This window comes from Cuculus canorus, chromosome 1 (assembly GCF_017976375.1).
Source record: "Cuculus canorus isolate bCucCan1 chromosome 1, bCucCan1.pri, whole genome shotgun sequence".
Lineage (NCBI taxonomy): Eukaryota > Metazoa > Chordata > Aves > Cuculiformes > Cuculidae > Cuculus > Cuculus canorus.
This window is the reverse complement of record NC_071401.1, coordinates 71,770,037-71,793,167: the sequence shown is the minus strand read 5'-3', so window position 1 is coordinate 71,793,167 and position 23,131 is coordinate 71,770,037. Positions and strand designations below refer to the sequence as shown.

At 38.1% G+C, this 23,131-nt stretch overlaps 1 protein-coding gene across 1 annotated transcript; it reads left to right on the top strand.

Annotated features, from left to right (window-relative positions):
- Positions 1 to 271: 271 nt before the first annotated feature.
- On the top strand, positions 272 to 22,610 carry LOC128850939 (interleukin-5 receptor subunit alpha-like). The gene is made up of 11 exons (XM_054056757.1): positions 272 to 2,267; positions 4,475 to 4,674; positions 5,042 to 5,196; positions 5,331 to 5,478; positions 6,042 to 6,150; positions 6,236 to 6,423; positions 9,181 to 9,317; positions 12,613 to 12,757; positions 17,696 to 17,783; positions 19,346 to 19,436; positions 20,820 to 22,610. The coding sequence occupies exons 2-11, from the start codon at positions 4,572 to 4,574 to the stop codon at positions 20,940 to 20,942; spliced, it is 1,287 nt and encodes a 428-aa protein (XP_053912732.1). The 5' UTR covers positions 272 to 2,267; positions 4,475 to 4,571; the 3' UTR covers positions 20,943 to 22,610.
- Positions 22,611 to 23,131: the final 521 nt, after the last annotated feature.

Sequence of the window (23,131 nt, the reverse complement as noted above, 5' to 3'; positions counted from 1 at the left end):
GCTGTAGCTGAAGCTCTGCAATAAAAGCAAGGGGATAAATGAAAACATACAAAAGAAAAAAAAAAAAAGAGTAAAATATAAATGTAGTACTGTTCTTAAGAATACTTTCCTACTTAAAATAAAGTACATTGTTCAGAAAGCACTTATTTCCTTTTTTTTTTTTTAAATTTATGGTTAATTTTGTGATTTTTTAGATTATTTCTATCCCACTAAATTAACCAGACTGCTTGTGAGTATATTTGGCTACTGTGCATTTCTCCAGAGACAAAAAGACTATAGAACCAGGCAGGGAATTTTAGTTTGCACCTCATAGACTGAATTTCAGCGCCATATGCTAATGTAAAACTCTTTGTAGCACAGGATCAGAAGCACACAGTCCTGCCTGTGCACATTTGAGAGGAAATGTTCTGTGTTTCTGCTCAGATATGCTGTCGTAATTGGAAATAAATATGTGTTCTTTGACAAGTCATGAATCAAAAGCATTTTACGTATGGATGGCTTTTTCCTCTTGATAATTTTGAATGCATTTATGTTGCAGTGCTTTTCCTTTGCTGTTTTCTCTGGACCAGTTCATTGCATATAAACATGAGAAAGATCCTATGGGCTTAGACCAGCCGTCCTTCTGTCTGCCTGTGACAAGCTGTGGGACGAGGCTGGTAGTGAGGGCCTTCAACTGGTTGCTCTGAGACATACTGGTTACACTGCAGCACACCTGAATTCTTACGGAGAAGAGTGGGGGTTCCAGAGGTAATAGGAGCTAACAAGGAAACACCAGTGAAATACCTCAAAAGAATTAAGGAGTGGTCTTCTAAGAGGATGATACAGCTGACAGCCCAGCTGAAGTGCCTGTACACCAGTGCACGCAGTATGGGCAACAAACAGGAGGAGTCATCATGCTGCTAGAAAACTATGACCTAATTGCCATTACTGAAACTTGGTGGGATGAATCTCATGACTGAGGTGCATCTATTGATGGCTACAGGCTGTGCAGAAGGGACAGGCAAGGGTGGAGGCATTGACCTCTACATCAAGAAATGGATAGACTGTGAAAGGCTGTCTCTGCAGAATAGCTATGAGCAGGTCGAAAGCTTATGGGTAAGAGTCAGAGACCAAAGCAGAAAAGGAATCTTGCGGTTGTCTACTACAGGCTACCTGATGAGAGGGTGACTATTGATGAAGCTTTTTTCGCTGGTTACAGGAGGCATTGGGCTTGCAGGTTTTCATCTTTATGGGGAACTTCAACCACCCCAACATGGAAAATTAGCATGGACAGTTGCAGGCAATGCAGGAGACTCTTGGAATGCATTGAGGATAACTTCTTAAGCTAGATAATAGACAGTCCTACCAAAGAGGATATAATACTGCACCTTTTGGTCACCAACACAAGTGAGCAAAATGGTGACATCAAGACTGGAGACAGCCTGGGCTGCATTGACCATGCCCTGGTGGAGTTTGCAGTCCTGAGGGATATGGGGTAGGCAAAAAGTAAAGTCAGGACCCTGAATTTTAGGAATGCAAAATTCCAGGTCTTCAATAAGTTAGTCAATACGATGCCCTGAGAAGCTGCCTTCAGGGCAGCAGCACAGAGCTGGAAGACCTTTAAGGATGTTTACCATAGAGTGCAAGACCTATTAATCACCACATGTAAGAAAATGGGAAAAGGAGGTAGGAGACAGGCATGGCTAAGTGGATACTTGCTACTCAATATAAAAGGCAGAAATAAATGCACAGGCAGTAGAAGCACAGATGAGTATCCTGGGAACAGTATAGGGACTCTGCCTGGTTGTGAAGGGATGGTGTTAAGAAGGCCATGGAACAACTGGAGCTGGACTTGGCAAGGGATTAAAAGAATAACAAGAGGGGCTGCTACAGGTATGTCAGCCAGAAATGGAAGATCAAAGAGAGCATACTCCCCCCGATTAATAGGACTGGCAAACTGGCAAAAGCAGATGAGGAGAAGGCTGAGATACTTAACTTTTTTACCTCAGTCTTCTCTGGCAACCTCTCTTCCCACAGCTCTTGTATGGAGGGACCTCAAGAAAGGGACTGTGGAAGCAAAATCCCTCCCACTGTGCCTGGGAATATCATGAAATAGATCCTCCTAGGAGTCATGCTAAGGCACATGGATGACAGAGACATGATTCAAGACAGCTAGCATGACTTCACCAAGAGCAAGTCCTGCCTGACCAGCCAAATGGTGTTCTATGATGGAGTAACTACATCAGTGGACAAGGGAAAAGCTGTGGACATCATGTATCTGGACTTCTGTAAGGCCTTGACGTGGTCCCCTGCAACATACTTCTCTCTAAATTAAACAAATATGGATTTGATGGATGTACTGCTTCTGGATGAGTAATTGATTTGATGGGCGCATCCAGAGGGTAGTCATCAATGGCTCTATGTCCCAGTGGAGACTGTTGACCTTCAGGGGTCTGTATCGAGACCAGCACAGTATAATGTATTCATTAGTGACATAGACTGTGGGATCAAATGCACCCTTAGCAAATTTCCAGATGATTCTGTTCTGTCTGCAGCAGTGGTAATAGGAGTTCTTACTTAAATACAAATTCACAACTTTGGACACCTCTTACAACCCATTGTACAAATATTCCCTCAGAACCTACAGCTGTTGTTAGAGGGTGCATTCTTCTCTAACTCTTTTTAATAGCTTTTCATAGACCTGCTTTCCACGAACTTGTCTAATACTGTTCTCATCTTGCTGACACTGTCTGCTATCACAGCATCTGTGGGAGTGAGGTGCAGAGGTTCGTTGCACGCTGAGAGGAGAAGTGTCTCTCAGTGCTGTATAAAAGGTGCTCCTTGGAAGAAGTCACCTCCAGGAACCAACAATGATCTCCCCTGAAATGTCTTTCTTTGACTCAAGTTGCTTGCTTTTTTCTGAGTTTGTTCATACTTACTTTAAAAATCTTCCTTCTCTGCCTCTGCATTTCCTTTCTCCATCTGAATGTGTTTATATCACCTCAGAGATGAAATACTCATGTTACTAACAACCTCAAATATTTTAACTTTCTTAGCGTTTTCCACTCTATTTTTTTCCCTTTTTTCAAGTTTAAATAAAGTATATATGTGTCTCTAGCACTACTTTTGATTGCTCTGTCTCTTGGGAATGGATGAGCCCACTACAGACACTGACTTAAATTATGAACCCTTGAAAGCTCCTCATTTTTGTTTTAAATTTCGCCTGGTTTGCCACACCCTTGCCATTCTAGGGGTATTATTAACGAGAAGTGAGCATAAGAACAGCTCACATCTTCCCTTTCCAGGCAATTAGCTGGCAATTGTGTCTTCTTTCCCAGGCATAACAAGTCGAATTTAATCACTATTTTGTTTGCCGTGGACACGGTGTAGCACGCATACTACAGCTACTGCTGCTGCTACAGCTGAGATCAGTACCAGAACAAACCATGCAGAGGAATTGCTGACTTAAAGCATTTTTTTATGATTTTTTCACAGTACTTCATAAACAATGACAGCATTCACTAAATGACCTCTTGCTCACTGTATTGTGCCAAAATAGCATTATAAGTGAAACTGTATGTGTATGGGTTCTTTTCCAGGTAACCTCATTGCAGATTTTTTGGATGTACTGAACCATTTTCCTCTACATCACCGATGCCTAGAGTTAGCCATGTATTGTGATCATATTGATATGGCTCCAGGGGTCCTTTTGCTGATCCCTGAATAACACACATAAAATGTGTTTGAGGATTTAGTATTGAAATCAACCAGAGTCAAGATAAATCTGTTAGTTTGTGAGTGAATGATCCTAAAAAAAAGGCATATTTATTCTGTGGAGAATTGGTAAGGTCTCAGAGGCTGTTTAACATTAGTGCAATCTTTGAATGAATACTCAACCATCAAACAGCAATTATTTCAAACTGACTTTGACCAGTGCTGAGTCTGTTTTCTCACGATATCCCGGTTTCATCAAACAGCTGATATATTCTTGATGACAGTCATTTTTGCACGTGGCAAATTCATCTCTGCTCAGGATGCTCATACCCTCCTAAAGCATATGCCTAAATCAGGTAACATAAATCAAAACCTAGAAGTGACAGTTGCTCTACTGTCACCAGAGGCTAGATAACTCATACAGTTATAGATGTTGGTGCTGTATCTAGCCAAAGTTATGTCAGGTAGCCGCTACCCAAACTGTCTGCTTTCAAGTATCATTAGTGTCATTTCTGTAGTCTTGCTTTTGGTGTCAGTAGCGTCATATCTGTGGTCCTGCCTTGCAATCTAAGCAATACTGCCATTCAAAAACGAGCTCAGTATGGCATACCTGTCATCTTTGGCCCTGGCAACCAGATAAAAAGTGTACTTAAATACAAATATTCTGGGAATAGAAGGCACTGATCAAGAAGACCCATTAAACATATGTAATTTCATATTTACTTCTTGTACTTCAGACATCTCTTAAGTGGTTAAGTAACTGTTCCATATTGTTTCACAGATGCAAAATGAAAACATCATGTTCTAAGTGTTTTTTCAACCAAACTTGGAAATAAAGAATCTCAGTTTCTGCAGATCTGTGGGCTAAGGCATTTACTATGGCACGTGTTACAGTCATTCCTGTCATGCTGATATTCAGTTTTTTCCAGCGTAAGATGCTATTTTCCACTAGCCTGGCAAGTGGACAACCAGATGTAGAAGGTAAGTAAAATATTAAGTAACAGCTCATCCTATGCTAACATCACAGATGTCTAGTCTGAACTTGTTGTCAAGGCACTATTTACAGCCCATAGAGAGAAAGAAGGACCTGTGCTAGGAGAAGTGTCCAAGACAGATAAAGTGAATCATTTAACATTTTGAAAACTGCAGAGAGGTATATAAGAATCTCACTGCTAAATCTCACTGCTAAAATAAGTCATATTCAACAGAGCTCAGCAACCACCTGCTCCATGTAAGAAGGTAGCTCCTGGGGGAGCTACTGGGTATGGGAGCCTTACCAAGAGTCAAATCCTTTGTGTACATAGTGATGGGCCAACTCTTCTTCTGTATAATTCCATTGTTATTGCAGATGCTCTCAGGTTACTTAATGTTCTGTGGATTACCAAGCATGAGTCGAGTGTTATTCTGTCCTGGAACAACAACCTGACGAAAGAAGAAACTGAGCAGTACAGTGTGAAGTACATTTTGAGTTATAAATTCTTCAACACCACTCACGAAAGGAAAGTAAGTTGTTCAATGGTTATGCATAGTTTAAAGTGAAATCATATCTTTCTTCATTCAGTAGATGATTTTGTATGATTTCCCTTTCAATACTTAGTGCCATCTACCTTCATGCAATTCCTTCTTCCTCCTCTTAGGAAAGACTTCAGGAGAAGAAAAAGATAATACGTCTTAATTTACATTCTGGTTTTAATGCTAAAGTTAAAACACAACTTTTTGCAAAAGAAACAGAAAACGTAATTAAGGAGAGTGGCTGGACAAAATTTACTTACAAGGCACCTCCAGGTCAGCTATTTCCTACACGTGTTAAGACATCCAGCATTTGTGATAATGTTCTCTCTTACTTGGAGATATATAATTTCTAAAAGCTCATCATTAATTTATGCTACTTTTTTTTTTGCATGGATTTGTTAAGTTGGCACATAACACCATGAAATATTGCAGGATTATTTCCTTTATTAGACTTGTTCACATTCAGAAAACTCCAGCTCTACTGGCAAAGATGTCAGAACAACCCAATCACTCTCAGTTTTCCCTTGCAACTCATGTCACTTGAAGATTGCCTTCCCTATCACCTGCTTTCAATAAATCTTAAAAGAGCAGAGCTTTTCAGCTGCTACTCTGAATATTATTTCTTTGAGATAGTAAGGCTTTTGATGACAGTCGCAGATGTGCCTCTCAGTGTCATTGGCCAAAAAGCCAAAAGACCCATTTGTTCTCACTTACCACTTATTTACACTCCCAGAAATAAGGCAATATAATTGATTTGTAAAAGCAATCATCATGTTATTAGAAAATCTGTGTAAAATAAACATCACTCTTTATTTTTTCCCCTTTCTTTGTTGCAGTATATATTCAAAATCTCTCATGCATCATATATAACATTTCTTTTTTCAATTGTACCTGGTATATTAAAGCAGAAGCTCCTGAAGATATCCAGATCTTTTTTTCATATAGGTAAGGTTCTTGTGCAAAATATGTATGTAACCATATTTTTGTACCCAGGTTCTTGATTTACAAGACTCATATTTCCTCCTCACAGACATGTAGGAAAAGATTTTGAATGCCAGCAATATATAAAAAGTACAGGAAATGAAAACATTGGATGCCATATGAAAGAAATATTTTTCCAACCATCAAGAAAGATCAATTTAAACGTAACTGTAAGACATCTAAGAAATAACTCAAGAAGACTGTCTTACTACAAAGCTTTTATACCTCAGACAATAGGTAATGTCTTTTATTATCTAATATGAAAAGTTCATTTATTGGTTATTTCACTGGTCTGGAAAGCAAAGAAAGGAAAGAGGGAAGTGTGACAAATTCAGAATATTAATTCTAACTTTATGCATTCATCCCTTTGGGAATTTTACATGAACATTAAAAAAAATGGATTATTACTCAAAGGATTTTGTTTTTATTTTTTTCCTCTGATGCAATCTTATGTTTTATCTTTAACTGATATGTTAAAAAAATTGGTAGGCTAGTGTGAGAAAATGCAATTTGAAAAGCATTATATCCTTCTTTTCTCAATTTTCTTTCTTTCTTATCTTTTCCTTTTTTTTTATAGTGGTGAAGAAAATGTGATAAAAAAAGGAATATAAATAGACACAAGTCTCATTGATAGCTGAATTTAAAATATGAATGTCTCAAACATTAGTAAGATTTCTATTTACTTATGACACCATTTTCAGTTAAAAATACTTTGATGGTTATTTTTAATTGGCGACAGTTCTGAATATTCATAAAAAATTAGTTTTCTTTACTTCTCTGGGAAGTTTCAATTAATCTCATGGGTAAGAAATTCACCTGAGTTTTAGCACAGACTGAAGATTAAAATACCTTTCAGATTATGAACACATTGATCATATTCCAGACCTGTAACATGGCAATCTGTCATGAGTGAAGGGTTATAAAAAAAAATCAATCAAAATTATCAAAATTATCAAAATTTATTCTGAGTTAGATCTCATTTATTCAGTTCTAATACATTAGAATTATTTGCTTAACCCAAAGATTTACACTCCAGTCAAAGCCAGCTATAAGCAAAATCTTCTCTTTTAGCAAAATATAACATATTTTAAAAAATCAGATTTTCCCAAAAAGAAAGAAAAAGGACGGGGGGGAAGGGAGGAGCGGGAGCTAATCTGCAGGAAGACTGTATTAAGTGTTTTCGTGGCTAACTGGGAAAATGCACACTCCTAAGCTGGCTGCCTGAGTGTGATTCCACCTGCAGACTCCAGAGCAGAGAGCTGCCATACTACAACCAAATTTAGGATCAAATGCTTCTCATGACATCAAATGATTTCATGTTGTGTGCAGCGGTGGTGCCTGAACTTCTCTAGCTTGCCCGACAACCTCTTGAAGGCTCTCCCAGCCTCACCTTGGCAGTTTCACACTTTCTCCCACCCCTCTGTTACTGCTGGTGCAAACTTCACACCCAAGGAGCACAGGTTTGTGGGGTGCGGGAATGAGCACGTGGATTACGTAGATGGGAGCAGGTTGTCCCTGCCCTGCTTCTCTCCCCATCACCTCATCTCTTTCCTCCTGCTCAGAGAAGCCACCACCTCCTCTTTACAGAGACCAGACTGCCAGTGCTTCTTCCCTGACCTCATTCCCTTCCCATTTTAGCCACTTTTAGCCATGTGGAGGGGGAGTGCCAGCTGGTTCAACCAACAGCCTACCCTCCTGTCTCAGTACCAGGCACAAACCCTGTTAGCTCGCCTTGCCTCTAAACCCATTGCCAAACCTTGGCAGAGCACAGAAAAATCTAAGTGAGATTGCAGGGGACATTACTTATATTATAAGTAGAGGAATTACTTTTGCAGAGCTCCATCGTTACCATGTCTGTCTTCTCCCAATAGAGCAGTTGTACATTTCTGTTTAAAAGGCACCAAAAAGGCCTCTGCAATCCTAGCTTCCCTCTAGTAATATGATGTACAGTCTGACAAAGCAGAATTTATGCACATGCTATGTTGCAGGTAGTCCAAAAATAATTCAGTCCTGGCTGGACGTGGGGACTGAAGTAATTCACAGAGGACAGGTGACAAAATAATGAAAAAAAAATGGTTTCCTCCTCTCAGTATACTCAAAAAAAGGGCAAGAAGCTCAGAGGTGGAAAATACTTATTTTTCAGTCAATAGTTTTCAGAGGTGGAAAATACTTATTTCCTACTGTAGAGACTAAATAAAGAAAAAAAGTTGATACTTGCTCCTCTCACCTTTCATGGCTTATTGTATGCCTTCACCCTCAAAGGCTAAAATCCTGGGAAAACCAATGTTCCTAGCTTCCAACTCTATATCCCATTTCTCCCAGAAAAAAAACCAAACATTGCCATTACATCCCTGACACTTTGTGACTGGAGCACGGTGGCAGAAAGGGTATTTTTTGTTTGTTTGGTTACGTTTCCTAAGCACATCTTTCTTCCTCTGCAGCACGTGCTCACCAGCTTTATTGCCAAAAAGGTAGAAAGATTTCTGAAGCATATGTAGAAAACCTCGTTTATCATATAAGACCTGCTGGGAGCTGGTACCCTGTCAGTAACCCCTTAGTGAGAGATAAAGTGCCATTTTTTTTTTTAAAGTTATGCTATCAGGCTCACGGGTATCCCACAACACACAGTGGAAATAATCTGACATGGCAGGGACCCTGTAGCAGCTCAGAAGTCTCCTTAGACACCCTCTCAGACTCCGGAGGGCAAATTCAAGGGGGCTGCTCCTCCTGCCCACTCTTGCCATCTTCCCTGGAAAGACAGGAGAAAAAGAAAACTCCCTCTCTTTGTTGTGAGACAGAAAAGGATGCCACGTGGTAAGCAGCATTTTAAAAGAAAATATATCACTCACTGAACTCCTTGTTTGTGTATTATAAACTCCAAACCAGTCAGCTGTGAATGTTAGGGACGAACACACCACGTTTGCTTATGTATCAGCATAAATATGAGAAAGAGCACCAAGTACTGAAGGTCTCTCTGTATACTTTTTATTTCAGAGAAACTGAACCCACCAATGAATGTCTCTTTTTCCCTTGAAAATGGAAGTGTTAAAATTCACTGGAAACCCCCACCTACTATTGGTTCTGCAAGTAGCAAGTGCTTTTTGTATCAAGTGAAAATAACAGATAGAAAGGTAATAACTTTTTTTGTAATATACTTATTACTTATATATATAAGTATACTTATATATAAGTATACTTATATATATATATGCTATACTTAAGTATAGCATATATATATATACTTAAGTATAGCATATCTTTTGTAAAAACTTGAATTTAGCAGAATTAAAATTGAATCAAACTCTACAGAAATCCCACACTTTTTCATGAAGAATCTGAATTTTCTCATCTTTCTGGTAAAAAAAAGGAAAAATCAACACATTTTATGAAGTCTTTCAGAGTCATGCTTGCATTAAGGTGGACTGGCTGAGATTACTGACTTTTTTGTTGTAGAAAAAGGAGCATTGCTAAAAAGAAAATTTTAAGAGATATTTTGATAACATTTTAAAGAAATTACGTTATTAGTGTTATTTCTACATACATCACTAAAATAATCATCCATGCTGTTTGCATAAAATATACATATTTAAAAATCTTTCCTGTTGTATTGGCAGCTTCTCTTAGTCTTATCAGGAAGAAAAAGAACAATATAGTAGTTTAGGTTATGCCATATGGAAACTGAATGCAGCCTGGCATTACCAGTGGCATTTTTCAATTACTTGGAAATAAAAGCTGAAACATTTTCATGCAGATTCTTCTTTTACGTCTCAGAGATTAGAAAGCCAAGCACTTAATGCAGAATGCAACAGGTACAAAATTCAGATATGTAGTGGAATATGACTTTTATGAAACTTTGGTGTTTTCATTCAAGCTGTCTTTGAAGCTGTGTTTTTCTTTAAGAGCCTAAAATTTAGCTAACGCACACATCTCAGACAGTGCACAGTACTCTAGCAATAAAAAGCTTATCTAAGTTGGCTGCAAACATTTAAGAGATATTTAAAGCCTGAAAGAACATATGACTAAATTGACGTGCATGTATTCTTTGACAGAGTAGAAAGAAGTGCAATGAGGTAGACATGTTATTGATCACATAACGTTATCCTCACAAGTTAAAGGAGGGTTTATTAAGTCAGGTGCAGTGCTGATACTTCTAGGCAGCTTCCAGAACAGGGTTGACTCTTCATGCATTCCCTCACTGCAGCATGTGGAAAAGGAGCTCAGGTCTGTATGTAGACATGCTAAAGCTTCCCAGTCCTCTTTGGATTTTTCTGTCCAGCCACCTCTGCACATAGTTATTGTCCTGTTAGCCATTCCCAAGTCTTCAAAACCCCTGTAAGCGACATCCAGGGGCTTGCCCCTGTCCATTCATGAAGTCACTAATAGCCAAAGGCTGCAAGAAGAGGGAGACAGATTCCTGCTGGATCCTTGGTATATGTTTATAGCCATTTACTGGGGTCCTTATAATCCCTTCCTGTCCATGCATGCAGATTTCCCTCCTGTTTCAAGACTCACAGCAAGGCAGGTAGAAATGGGGAGTGCCAGGAGCAAGGTATGCCTTCCCACACCAGGACTGGGATATGCCCAAGGTGAGCAGGGGAATGCTGCAATCCAGTATTCACATGGCCATTGCAGCCTCTGTGTCCAGTTTTCTTAGACGTTCCACTCTCTGAAAAGAAAGGTCAAATACATAATAAAATCCCACATCCTTACTTAACTGGAATAAGTCTATCTTAATTTCCCTGTCTTATACAGCTGCCCTCTTCTTTGTACATATCTGCGGGATAGAAAGGTAGGAGAGGATAGCAAAGAAAAATCATTTGGGTCCAGAAGGGAATAAACACCAACAACAGTAGAAAATCACAGGTTATTATTTTTTTTTTTTCACTGTTGGCGTGGTTTGGGAATACAGGAGAGATGGAGCTGAAACAACAATAAAAAAGACATATAAGAGCATGAGATAAATGAAAGGTCTTTATGTTAGATATGAGGAGAATAAGTGTCAAAATTAGTAGTTTTTTTTAAACGGTAGTTACCTGGCCAAGGAGCAGAAAAAGGAGATGTCTGTGTGCAAAGTTAAAGAAGAAAACTGCAGCAGTATTAAAGGAGACATAGGAAGAAGGGAATGGAATAAGCCCGAGACTGTTTCCTGGTCAAAGTAACGTCTTAATTCCTATTGCACAGACTTATTAGTGGGTTGAGGTATTAGAGCATCCCTAAACAGCCTTGTAGACATTTGTTGAAGAACATGTAAGATTATACTGATAAAACTACATAAGCCTTTCTGAATTTATTCTGAATATCTGAAAACATGACTTTTTGAATGCACAAAAATAATAATACTGTGATACAGACTGGTAAAGCTTGAAAGCAGGGAGTTGATTTTGCAAGTAATGGGAAGATATGAAGTGTTGGTTCGCATGTACTACAGGAAAGAAAGATTGGAATTTGAAATGCTGGGTAAGTCTGAAATCAACAAGCCAAAATTCAGTGATAAGGAAAAACCTATGATTAGGAAGTACAGGTCAAATGCGTCAACACAAAATAAGGAATTAACATGTAGGCAGAAATGCAGAAGAAAAAAGGCCCGTGGATTACACTGAACCACAAACTGAGTCAGTCATTTCATGCTATTACACAAAGGTCAAATGTTATTCAAGTATATATGACAGGCATATCACATGTAAGATGTGGGTTGTGATTAATTTGCCCTTCTAGCTACTGAGTTTCACCTGAAATTTGAAACTGATTCGGGCACTACCACAAAATTTAAATATGCTGCAGAAAAAGTTCAGAGAACAACAGTGAGAGTTATCAAAATGATCATAAGCTTTGAAAATATGCTCTAGCAGTGGAGGGACATGGCATAGAGGAGTGTAACTTATGTTAACCATCTCCTGGCAAATGAAATGTCATAGTTATACTCACCCGTACCAACTTGTGAATAAGTGATGTGCTATTATAGGCACAATTAAAGGCGTTTCAAGGTAGTTCCTAAAATAATGAGTATCCCTCACCACCAGCCAGCTGAAAAACACAAGTTTTTATTCTACCAGATAGTGGAAGTGTAGCACACTAACCGCACCAAAACCTTGAAATTTGCGATTTCATAGTTACTGTATTTATCCAACACCTGATGTGATAAAAAATGAAGGGTGAATCAATGTTTCAAATTCTTAGAGTCCTACTATAGATGATACCTCCCACTGTCTTATACAGTTCCAGAGTCTCCTTCATTTTCAGTCTTGAGTTTTAACACACGCCAGGTAAAGAATCAGATTGTGTCTGGACAGAAACACTGGTTTTACAGAAACACTATTCCCACTAGGTTTGAGAAGTAAATAACAGTATTTGACATCCCTAGATTTATATCAGTCTAAACTGTAGTGTGAAATCACCTAAAATAACCTTCTAAACCTATCTTGATAGATTGTAGATGTCACTGCAGAGAAATATGAGTATCCACTTCATAAGCCGGCGAAAAAATGTGCGGCACAAGTGAGGGTAAAGAAAGAGGTGTGCATAAGGAACAAGATTTGGAGTGAATGGAGTGAGCCAGTATTTATTTATGATGGTAAGTTATCATGTACTTATTATTTATAATCCTTATCATTAGATAAATTATTGTCATTCAACTCTATTTACTTCATTATTGCATCTATTCTTTCCCTTGCTGGGTTATTGTACCATGACAGTGCCTAAAGGTCCACGGCATGCACCAGACTCGCACAGCTCGAGGTGCTGTGGGGGAGGACAGTCCTGGTCTAACGAGTTGAACTTCCTTGATCCTAAGTCAGTCTAGCACAGGGCTGTTCTCCTGAGGTAAATTACATCTGACTCGTGACAAATTCTAGAAAACATCAATGGTCAGTAGCCAAAAACACTGCCCTGGCTGCCCTGCAACAGACAGCCCAAGCATCTTTTCAAATGCTTTCAATTGGAGTTAGTAAGCCAAGAACTCCACAAATGTTATAGCACTCAAGAAACCACATGGTCCTCAAGAACTAAGTCTAACATTTATTTTACTACGCCAGCGGATTAATTTCTTATCTGGCAGAGGTAGGATATGGTTTAGCTCTCATTTTAATATATATGCTCCGGCCCTTACAGTTCACTTCAGCACAAATTAAACAAGAACCTTGTAATACTTTTCCCTCACTTCCTATGACTAGATTTTAATGTATGTGTGCTAACAAGGGAAATTTGTGCTTTCCGTGATGAGAAAAAGGCCTCTCTATGCTTTAGCTTCTTGATGTCATGTTAGGTAAAAGGGAAGTAGTATAATGGAGTGATGCTATATTTATGGAGAGAAACTGGCACACGGACTTGTCTCTGTACGTTGACAGGCAAAAAAAAAAAAAGTACAATACTACTATACTTGTATTGGAAGTAAAACAAAACTAATATCTTTATTTAATACTGTGTATTTAGGAATATGCCTTCTTGATCTGTTGAGCTTTAAGTACCTATTTATCTGAAGACACAGGAAACATGAGGCCAGGCATTTTTGCAATGGGTTAGATATAAACTCAGTTGTAGAGTTTAAAGGTTGTTGCCTGCCTACTCTGTCGGATGCCTTATCAGATACCACTGGTCTGTTGGCACCTCTCTGCTGCCACCTTTTTTGGCCCAGATTCCTTCATTTCATTTCAAAAGCATTTCTCTTGTGGAGTGCTTGGAGAGAGAAATCTAGATGCTCTAGATGCTGACTATGGCGAAGGAGAGGACATGTGTCAGGTTGTCAGAGACTTGAGTCGCCACTGAAGACAGAGAGCCTGGGACTGCAGCACGACTGCCAAAGGGGTCTGCCTGGTGTTAACCAAACACGTCTGATGTACAGACAGTGGAGGGAGGGGAAATTAGAAGGGCTTTTCCTGGTTGGAGGAGTGTAGATTTACTTATCCCTTGCCAACCTTTCACCAGAAAGAGGAAATGGAGTTGAGCCGTTACTTGTCCTCTTTCCAGACTGCCAAACCTTACTCTCAGCAGCTGCAATTCTCCTTCAACAGCTTTCAACACCACTGCTTTCCCAGCTTCCGCTACAGCTGTTGTGGGGCTGAAAACTGACAGTATGCTTCCTCCACTTCGAAAAAATTTATGGTGGGCAAGACTGCCATTGCATATAAGCTGTAATATCTGCATGTATTCAGTGCAGCGTGTTGATTTACTCGTGGAGTAAACTGTACATATGAACAAGTTCACATGTTGTGGCAATTTCCCTTCTTCCATCTTGTACTTAGAGAGGATCAGTGGGGTTTACAAAATTAATCTATGAGTATATCACTTCGAGGGGTCTCCTTTGATCCCTAGAGAAAATTTTCTGTCCATATTATTTTGTATTTGGTTGAAATTATTTTGTATGATTCTAACTGGTGACGTATAAGTAAATGTTATGAAGTGTGTTTTAATACTGCCTACATTCCAAAAAACCCTACTGTATTTTATGATAACTCCATGAAAGTCAGGTACCTAATTTCAGGGACACAGTGAATTGAAAACATTGAATCTTTCTGTGGAGTAACCTGAAAGGAAAAATACCTATTTGGTATTTTTATTTTGGAACATGTCATTTTTTCTGCTGAAAGCCTTGAAAGAACATGTAATGACCTGCTTTTTGTTTGCTTCTACATGATGTTCAAATGTTTTATCTAGGAAATGAACTACATTTCTTTAAAAATGTATTCTTAAGAGGTTTTCAGCCTCTACTTAAAAAAGCTGAAACATCAAAATGAAATAACATAATTCAAAACATAACTAAAATATTTGTTCTGAAATGTTCCTTTGACATGAAAAGAATTTGTTAATTTTCTTGTGGGAATCACACTCATTTTCCATTGGAATTAGCATATGTCCTTGAAAAAAACCTGTAATTTAAACTGAACTGAGCTTTTTAGTAAAGAAACTTTCTGCTAAAAAAGAAATGTTTGATCAGCTCTGTTCATATATAGAAACTTGAAATAATTGGTCTAATTTTTTAGAGCTGCAGAGCATTCATAGATCACTTTGAAGTTAATGGTAATTCAAAGGTGTTTTGCATTTTTGCAAACCAAGCCACTTGTTTTGGTTTCAAAGTACTGTTACTTGTGACTAAGTTTAAACATTTCAATCTAAAAAAAAGCCACCATAAAACAATCTACCTAAAAGAATGTATCTGCTGCTTTTCCTTCCTCCTTTTCAAAACACATGAAGTAAGAAAGTAAAAGAACCAAACCTCTTTGTGGCTTGGCTGATGTAAAGACCACCACTTCCTCTTCTCCCAGGTGTGTACAGGACACAGGGTTACCAGAATGATGCTGTACAATTACCTCAAACAAAATAATTTCTACTACACAGTCCAGAGGCTGTTCAGAACATATTTTCTGAACCTTCATCTCAAAAGATAAGAAGGGAAAAACATTCTTTTCATCTTAAAGTGAATAAAGAATAGTTTTGCATTTTAGTAGTACATAAAGATTATTCTTATTTGTGGTTCTGTCCAGCAGTTTGTGAGTTTTCCCTTGCTTTCATATAAAGTTTGTGGAAATTCATAGTAACCTTCGTTCAAATTACAGATTGGTTCAAGCTAGGAACTTTTGTACAATTCTTTTGCTCTTTGAATTTGGTCTAGATTGGTCTTAAAATCATTGTGCAAAATTGGCCTCAGATTCTTAACATTTTTAGAGGTCTTTCTGCCTGGTTTTCTTCAAAGTCAATCCAAAGTAAGTTCTTAGTTCAAAGCAGTCCAAACTAGTTCTTTTTTTTAAGCTATGTACTAAAGAAAAAAATTTGCCAAAAATACATTTTTGAGTCAACTAAAGACATTGCTTTTTGGTATTTGAAGTATTTTCAAGGAAGCAAAGCAAGGCATAGAGCAATAGTATTTGTTGAACAATACAAATATGTATTGTTGTCACTTTAGGACTATGCCTGGCAGGGTTAAAAACGGTAAATAGAACGAAACCCAAATGTTACTTCTTGAGTCAAAGAGAATATTTTGGTTTTTAAAAAAAGCTTTTATTTTTGTTTTGCCTTAAACCAGTAACAGCTGTGAAGGGGTGAGGAGGCAGCAGCAGGAGGCTCATGGTACATGATGTGCTGTGGTTTAACCCCAGCTGGCAACTAAGCAACGTGCTTGCTCGCTTCCCTCTCCCCTAGAGTGGGATGCAAAAGAGAACGGAAAAAAATGTAAAACTCATGGGTTGAGATAAAGGCAGTTTAATAGAACAGCAAGGCAAGACAGAATAATAATAATAATAATAATAATAATAATAATAATAATAATATGTAGAATCATAGAATGGTTTGGATGGTAAGAACCTGAAAGATCATCTGGTTCCAACCCCTCTGCCATGGGCAGGGACACCATCCATTTTATCAGGTTACTCAAAGCCTCATCCAACCTGTCCTTGAACACCTCCAGGGACGTAGAATCCACTACGTCTCTGGGCAACATCTTCCAGTGCCTCACCACTCTCACAAGAAAAAAATTTCTTCCTAATGTCTAATCTAAATCTACCCTCTTTCAGCTTAAAACTATTACCCCTCATCCTCTCCTTACACTCTGATGAAGAGTCCCTCCTTATCTTTCCTGTAGACCCTCTTTAAATACTGGAAAGCTGTTATAGTGTCTCTGCAGAGCCTTCTCTTCTCTAAGCTAATCAAGCCCAACCCTCTCAACCTCTCCACGTATGGGAGGTGCTCCAGTTCTCAAATCAATCCATTCATCACCCAGCCTGTATATACAAAGTAAGCCATGCACGATGCAATCGTTCATCACTCTCTGACCGATGCCCATCCCTTCCCCAAGCAGCGATCCCCCCCAGTCAACTTTCCTCAAGTTTCTATACTGAGCATGATGTCATATGGTGTCGAATATGCCTTTGGTCAGTTTGGATCAGCTGTCCAGATTATGTCCCCTCCCAGCCTCTCATGCACCCCTTGCCTTCTTGTTGGCAAGCCAGCATGAGAAACTGAAAAGCCTTTGACTGCTTAGCAACAACTGAAATGTTGGAGTATTTTCAACTTGATTTTCATTCGAAATCTCAAACACAGCACTATACCAGCTACTAAGGAGAAAATTAGCTCTATCCCAGCCGAAACAGGACAAAATGGGAGGTGGCATCAAGAATCCAGAAGCAGGTGGGGCAGTGGATTTGTTTCAATGGCAGATGGATGGAGGGCTCCTGTATCCAGAGGAATCAAGGCTGGAAAGAATTATCCAGTGGTGGAACAGGTGGTGTCCAGCATGCGAGGGAGAAATCCAGGGAAAGGAGGAGATGGAGTCCACTGGAGCAGAGGAAGCCAAGGGAAATGCTGGATTAAGGCAGCAGCAAGGCTGAGAGCTCTATGGAGGAGGAAGGAAAGGTGCTCAAGTCAGAAGTCCCTATTTCCCCTGAAAAGCTCCAGGAAACGTTTTTTTAAATCTGTAATGGTTCATGAATGGTGAAATATTTATGGGTCAATACATAATTCAGCCATTTATGAACTACCTTTTTCCACATTATTAACAACACCTCTCCCTCTTCTTTTTAAGAAAAAACAGTGGATATCATGCTGCTATGCCTCACATCATTTTGTCCTCTCATTTTCCTTGGAGGTCTGCTGATATTTATATATATAAGGTAATGTACAATTGTAGAAGGTTATATAAATTTCTGGTGGAAGAGAGGTCAATGCGAAAGAGAAGTGAATGACAGAAAGACCCAGTACAATGGATTAAAGTCAAATGCAGATCTTCTCGCATGAATTATGTTTACAAAAAGCAGTCAATTATGCATCGCCAACTGTTGTTCTAACAAAGAAGTACTAGATGGAAGACAAAGTTTCTGAACACTTCCACTGTCATCTCACAGCTCCCATCACAATCCTTGGAACTCCAGTCTCACACTGTACTCTCAAGTGTCTCTCTGCACTACAAATGAATGTTTTTTCACCTTACTACGACTGCTCCCTCTCCACTTTCAGTGTAAATTTGGCATAATGCTTTTTGAAGTTCTGCATTGAGGGCCAACAACATTAATCATGCCAAAGATGAACTGCATTTGTCATGTTGCCCAATTTCATTTCATAATCCATGGGAATTGCTGAAAGCAGTCTTTCAGTTTAAGATGAACAGTTTACAAGAAATAAAAAAAAAAAAAGGAAGTCAGGCTGACAGAAGAAATTTGCTTTGCTGTACTATCAGTACAGCAAATAGTAGTGTTTCTATACCCGCCTGCTGCTAATATCGCCAACTTCCTTCATGCCACCACTTTTCTGCCTGACTGCATAGCTTTCCTATTGACATGGCTGAGAAGGTTTTCTTCTGAAAAAAAACTGAAAAAAAAATTCAGAATAGGATGGTAAACTCACGTTGTCTTGCTATTTGGAAGGTGAGCTATGTAAACAGAATCTCTGTTAAAATTAGTTTGCTTATTTAATTAATGATTTAATATGATTCCTGGTTAGAATTAGGTTATCATGTGCTCTGTCTTCTTTCAGTAAACAAAGACTCAAGGGCCTAGAGGCATGGAAGAGTTAATATAGAAGTACAGAATAAAAGGTTTTCCCCTGGGGCAAAGAGAAATGCAATTGAAAGCCATCTGCATCTAAACATAAAACAATATTCTGGTCAAATAATGAGCAATGACTCTAGCCTCAAGAGAGTGATTCAACCAGTAGATCTTTTCAGTGGGATATTAACATGGTTTTCAAAATCAACAGATAGTTTTTTATTATGTTATAAAATGTTTTCATGATTCTGTGCAGAGGGCACTAACTCTCAACCCCAAATTCTGCCGGACCTCAGCAAATGAGTTAAAAGCTATTTCCGATACCATCCCCCCTCCCTGTCATCCAATGTTTCTTTCTTTGATTATTTCACTTTATATATAATATTTTTAATTATGAAAAGGACATATAGGAGTAATTTTTTAGCTGTAGACACAGTAGCATGCTGCAAGCTCTTGCTTTGCTTGGAAATCAAACATGGTTGCATAGTCATGCAGTACTTTTAAATCTCTAGCAGGTTAAAAACAGTCAGGCTGGGAAAAATGTTGAGAAAATTGTCTAGAGTGAAACAAAAAAGGGTAGAATGACTTTAGAAATAGTAGATGCCTGTCTAATTGGCGTAAGTATTACAAAGAATTACTGAACTGTTCAATCAGACCTTTAAGAATTGCATGTCTGTGTCACTCTCTTGTAGGCATAGATGCCTGGAGGTTATAACCATGCCTGTTCCACATCCTTCAGATAATATCAGAACTTGGTTAGCTGCAAATGAAGCCAGCCACCAGGTACAGTGTTTCTGTCTTTTTTCTCTCACTATGTTGACATGTATGATATCACTTGTGATTGGAATGGTACAAAATAACTTTTGGAGCAGCAGGCCAGTTTTAAGACAAACTGAGGAAAAGGTATGGATAGCGTTTGTAGCGAAGTCAGAAGAGAACAGAAAACTTGTGGACATTACAATACAATGATTTTGGTAGAAAGGATGGAGAAGGTCCTAAGGGGAGTATTATCTTATATGTGCCTCAAAGAGAAAATGTTTCAGCATATCCACACTCACAGAGGCAACATTTTAAGGAGTGATCACTTTGAGCCTCTGCAGAATAGTCAGTTATGGGGTATTACATATATGAGCATGTTGGCAAGTTATTCAAAGCGGAAGTCTTTGTTCTGAAAGAATTTTTGTTTTGTTTTGGTTTGAAAAGGTTTCTATTAATTTTACTCTGCTTACTTTATTATTACACTTACACCACAGTATTGAAATGTCTTTTTATTTCTATGACACTTTTGGTGAAAATTACTTGATCAAATTTGACCCCAAATGTGCCATATTTACCACCTCTTCTGTTCAAAGATCCTTTTCACCAGCTATGCTGTGCAAAGTAACTAATAATACAACTTGTGGCCATCACATACGTAGGGGCAGAATGGAAAGATAAAATCATCAAACTTATGTTCTGTATCTCTCTCTCCGCCACGGAACTGCATGCACTGCTGTTTAGGGGTCTTAGATCTCAATATATAAATAAACATCACAGCAATAAATGATTGTCACAAAAAAATATATTTAATATCACTAAGGGAGAAAGATGAGTTTTATGTCTCCAAACTGTTATAAACACTGAATTTACCTTTGACAGGAAGTTCTCAGCATAGCTGTGAAATTGCTGTCTACATGACTAAAACAAGTGGCTGAGATGACTGTTGATGGCACTTCTAGGGAAGAGAAATTAAAACTTATGGAACACATCAGTCTCTCAAGTATTGTTGACATCTGAAATAGCAAAGATATTACCTTTGGACATACTGTAAGAGTTAAGACGACTGTGGAGAATGGTGCTGAGATATTTTGTTTTATCTAGGAAATAAATATAACTCCTGAAAACTAGACAGTGACTTTGACATAAACCTTAGGTACATAGTCAGGTCATCTTGGAGAGTGACAAACAATAAAAGTAGAGCTCAGAACAACTAAGAAAATTTGCCTGTGAGCAACTTCTAGAGTGAGAGAGTAACTCATATGATCTCTCTATTACAGTTACATGACAGGCTAAGTAAACTGTACTAATGCCAGATACACCAAATGAGTAGCATGTTTGTAGCAGTATTCAGAATTTGTAATACCATTGGATTCAGATGTTGGCCATAATGTAATTTTTATCCAACAGAAACAGCCGTCAATGCAAAAGGCGATGCACTCAGAAGTTATCATGGAAATACTAGAAGAGAACAGGGATGAGAACATTCAACAGCAGAGATGTTTGAAGCTGCCTGCATTAGATGACCTGTAGGGACAATACATTTTTTTTATCTGCGTGCAAGAGTTACCTTTCTGTGAAGTGGACAATATTCTGACAGACTGTAGAACAGCTGATACTGGAGTTTGTCTGAGTGCAATAATTTTAAATATTTTGAGTTTTGTCATTGTGCAAGTCTTAAAATGAGCTTTGGATCACAAAGGCAAAGCTTTACCTTGCAGTTTGTCTTTAACTGCTACAGATCTTCAACCAGAAAAAGAAGTCGTCTGTGAAGATGTGGTGGACTTGTTCCTTTGATGTTAGTAAAACAAGAAAACTTGGGACAACACAAAGAAAACAAAGCTTTCAGCTGTACTGTGGCTGTCTAAATAAGTATAACTCAGAGAAGTTAAAGTTCATAACTGACCACTATTGCTATTTATTTTCCCCTGCCTTCTATCCTTTTAAAAAACTTTTCTTTCCATTTTCCTGAAGTGGTGAGCCATGCCAGTTCATTTTGCAGTACACAAACAGGGCAAAATATTTTAACTCTTAGTTGAGCTAGTATTTATTTAACTACAAGAGAAGGAATATAGGGCCTTGATTTTGAAAAGACAACTTCTCTGTAGACTTTTATTGTAGGCAGAAAATATATATATCTAATTTTCTGGAAGATTTGGAAGCTACCTAGAAAGTTCTTGTTTTCATTTCTGGTAAAATTTTCATGCTTACAATAATATTAGTTAATGAAATATTTAATTACACCTGATGTTACAACATCTTTTGCATTATTATATTACTGTAGGGGACAATATAAAACTTTTGTTTGTGCTTTTTTGAAATATTCAGTTTATAATATATTTTTCTGTGCCGAGTTTTGGTTCACTTGAATAAGCTTTTTTTTGATAAAATTTCTCCCTCACCATGGTGGGTATGACTAAGAATAGCTAGTAGCATCTCAAAAGGCGAAGCCGGAAATGCCTGAATGACAAAAGAACTATTATTGACTTTACTTGCCATAATCAAATTCACGACCTCAGGAAAAAACAATCAACTTTACTAGGCAGTGTTACCTTTCCTATTGCATTTTATTTTTGACAGAAGGTTTGGATGGCCTTACCTTTGAATATCAGTGCTCTTCCCCTTGTACTCCTCAGCCTGATGACTATGCAGAATCTTCAGGAAGAAGGCAAAGGGTAGATATCAGGTACTGAATCATGTTTCAGTAATGACAACTCCTGTAATATCTCCTTCTCTGTCTTGAGTGCAGATGGGAAAACCAGCAATCAACATACTCATTTTTCTCTTGGATGCTCAGACACTGACTCTATGTTTATCCCATCAACAGTGGTCCAGACATGTTTTCTCAATCCGGGAAGAAGAATTACTACTTCAGTTAAAAATCTTTACAGGAGGCATTTAGAAAACAAGTGTCATGAACTTGCAGACTCCTTTCTTGGTAAGGTTGCAGAAGCGTTATGATGAAAGAATCAGAACATATGTGAGCTAAAGGGGTAGAGATGCACCACACATTGGCCAAACACATCTGGAAAGCAGACTTCATATGGTGAAATCAGGTCCCAATAAGTATTATACCTTTCATTAAAATATATTTGATATACACATATTTTATACGGTTTTGACTTGCAGCATTTGAAGCTCACAAACAGTGACAGGATTTAAAAGAAGACAGAGAACCTATAGATTAAAGTAATTCTACTATTTTACCTGGAAATAGAATAATTCTTTTAAATAAAATTACTTTGCTTTCAATAGGCCTTGGTTTCTGTCAATGCACACAATTTGCCCACATGAGCATGTCAGTCTCCAGAGGTACATAAAGAAAAAAGTATTGCAGGGCCAGTTGCATGAAAAATTAACCCTAAAGTGCAAATTGTTAAAGAATTAAAAAAGATACCAGTATTTAGATCTTTATGAGAAAAACTTTTACAATTTTTTTACAAAATAGTATAATATTTCTTTAAAAGAAGAATATTATTCTAAAGATATCCTTAAACTATAATGCAGTAGCAGATTAATGTGCAATACACTGATAATAAAATATAATTTTCTGAAAGGAAAACTATTTGTCCTGCAGTTTGGCAATTGACAATTATATACAAAATCTTACTCAGATCATCTAGCTTGTTCCTGTAAATGAAATACGTGTCTTCATCTCACCTGGGAATGAAGTTCCTGTGAATAAGATTTTACCTTCTGGCACAACCCGTTATGACACTGGG

Bases quoted from the DNA above. Each gene is read 5' to 3' on its own strand.
- LOC128850939 (XM_054056757.1), top strand. From the start codon at position 4,572: ATGGCACGTGTTACAGTCATTCCTGTCATGCTGATATTCAGTTTTTTC. The intron at 6,424-9,180 runs GTAATGTCTTTT...TTTTTATTTCAG, and splicing joins TTTTATACCTCAGACAATAG to AGAAACTGAACCCACCAATG. The intron at 19,437-20,819 runs GTACAGTGTTTC...TTTATCCAACAG, and splicing joins CAAATGAAGCCAGCCACCAG to AAACAGCCGTCAATGCAAAA.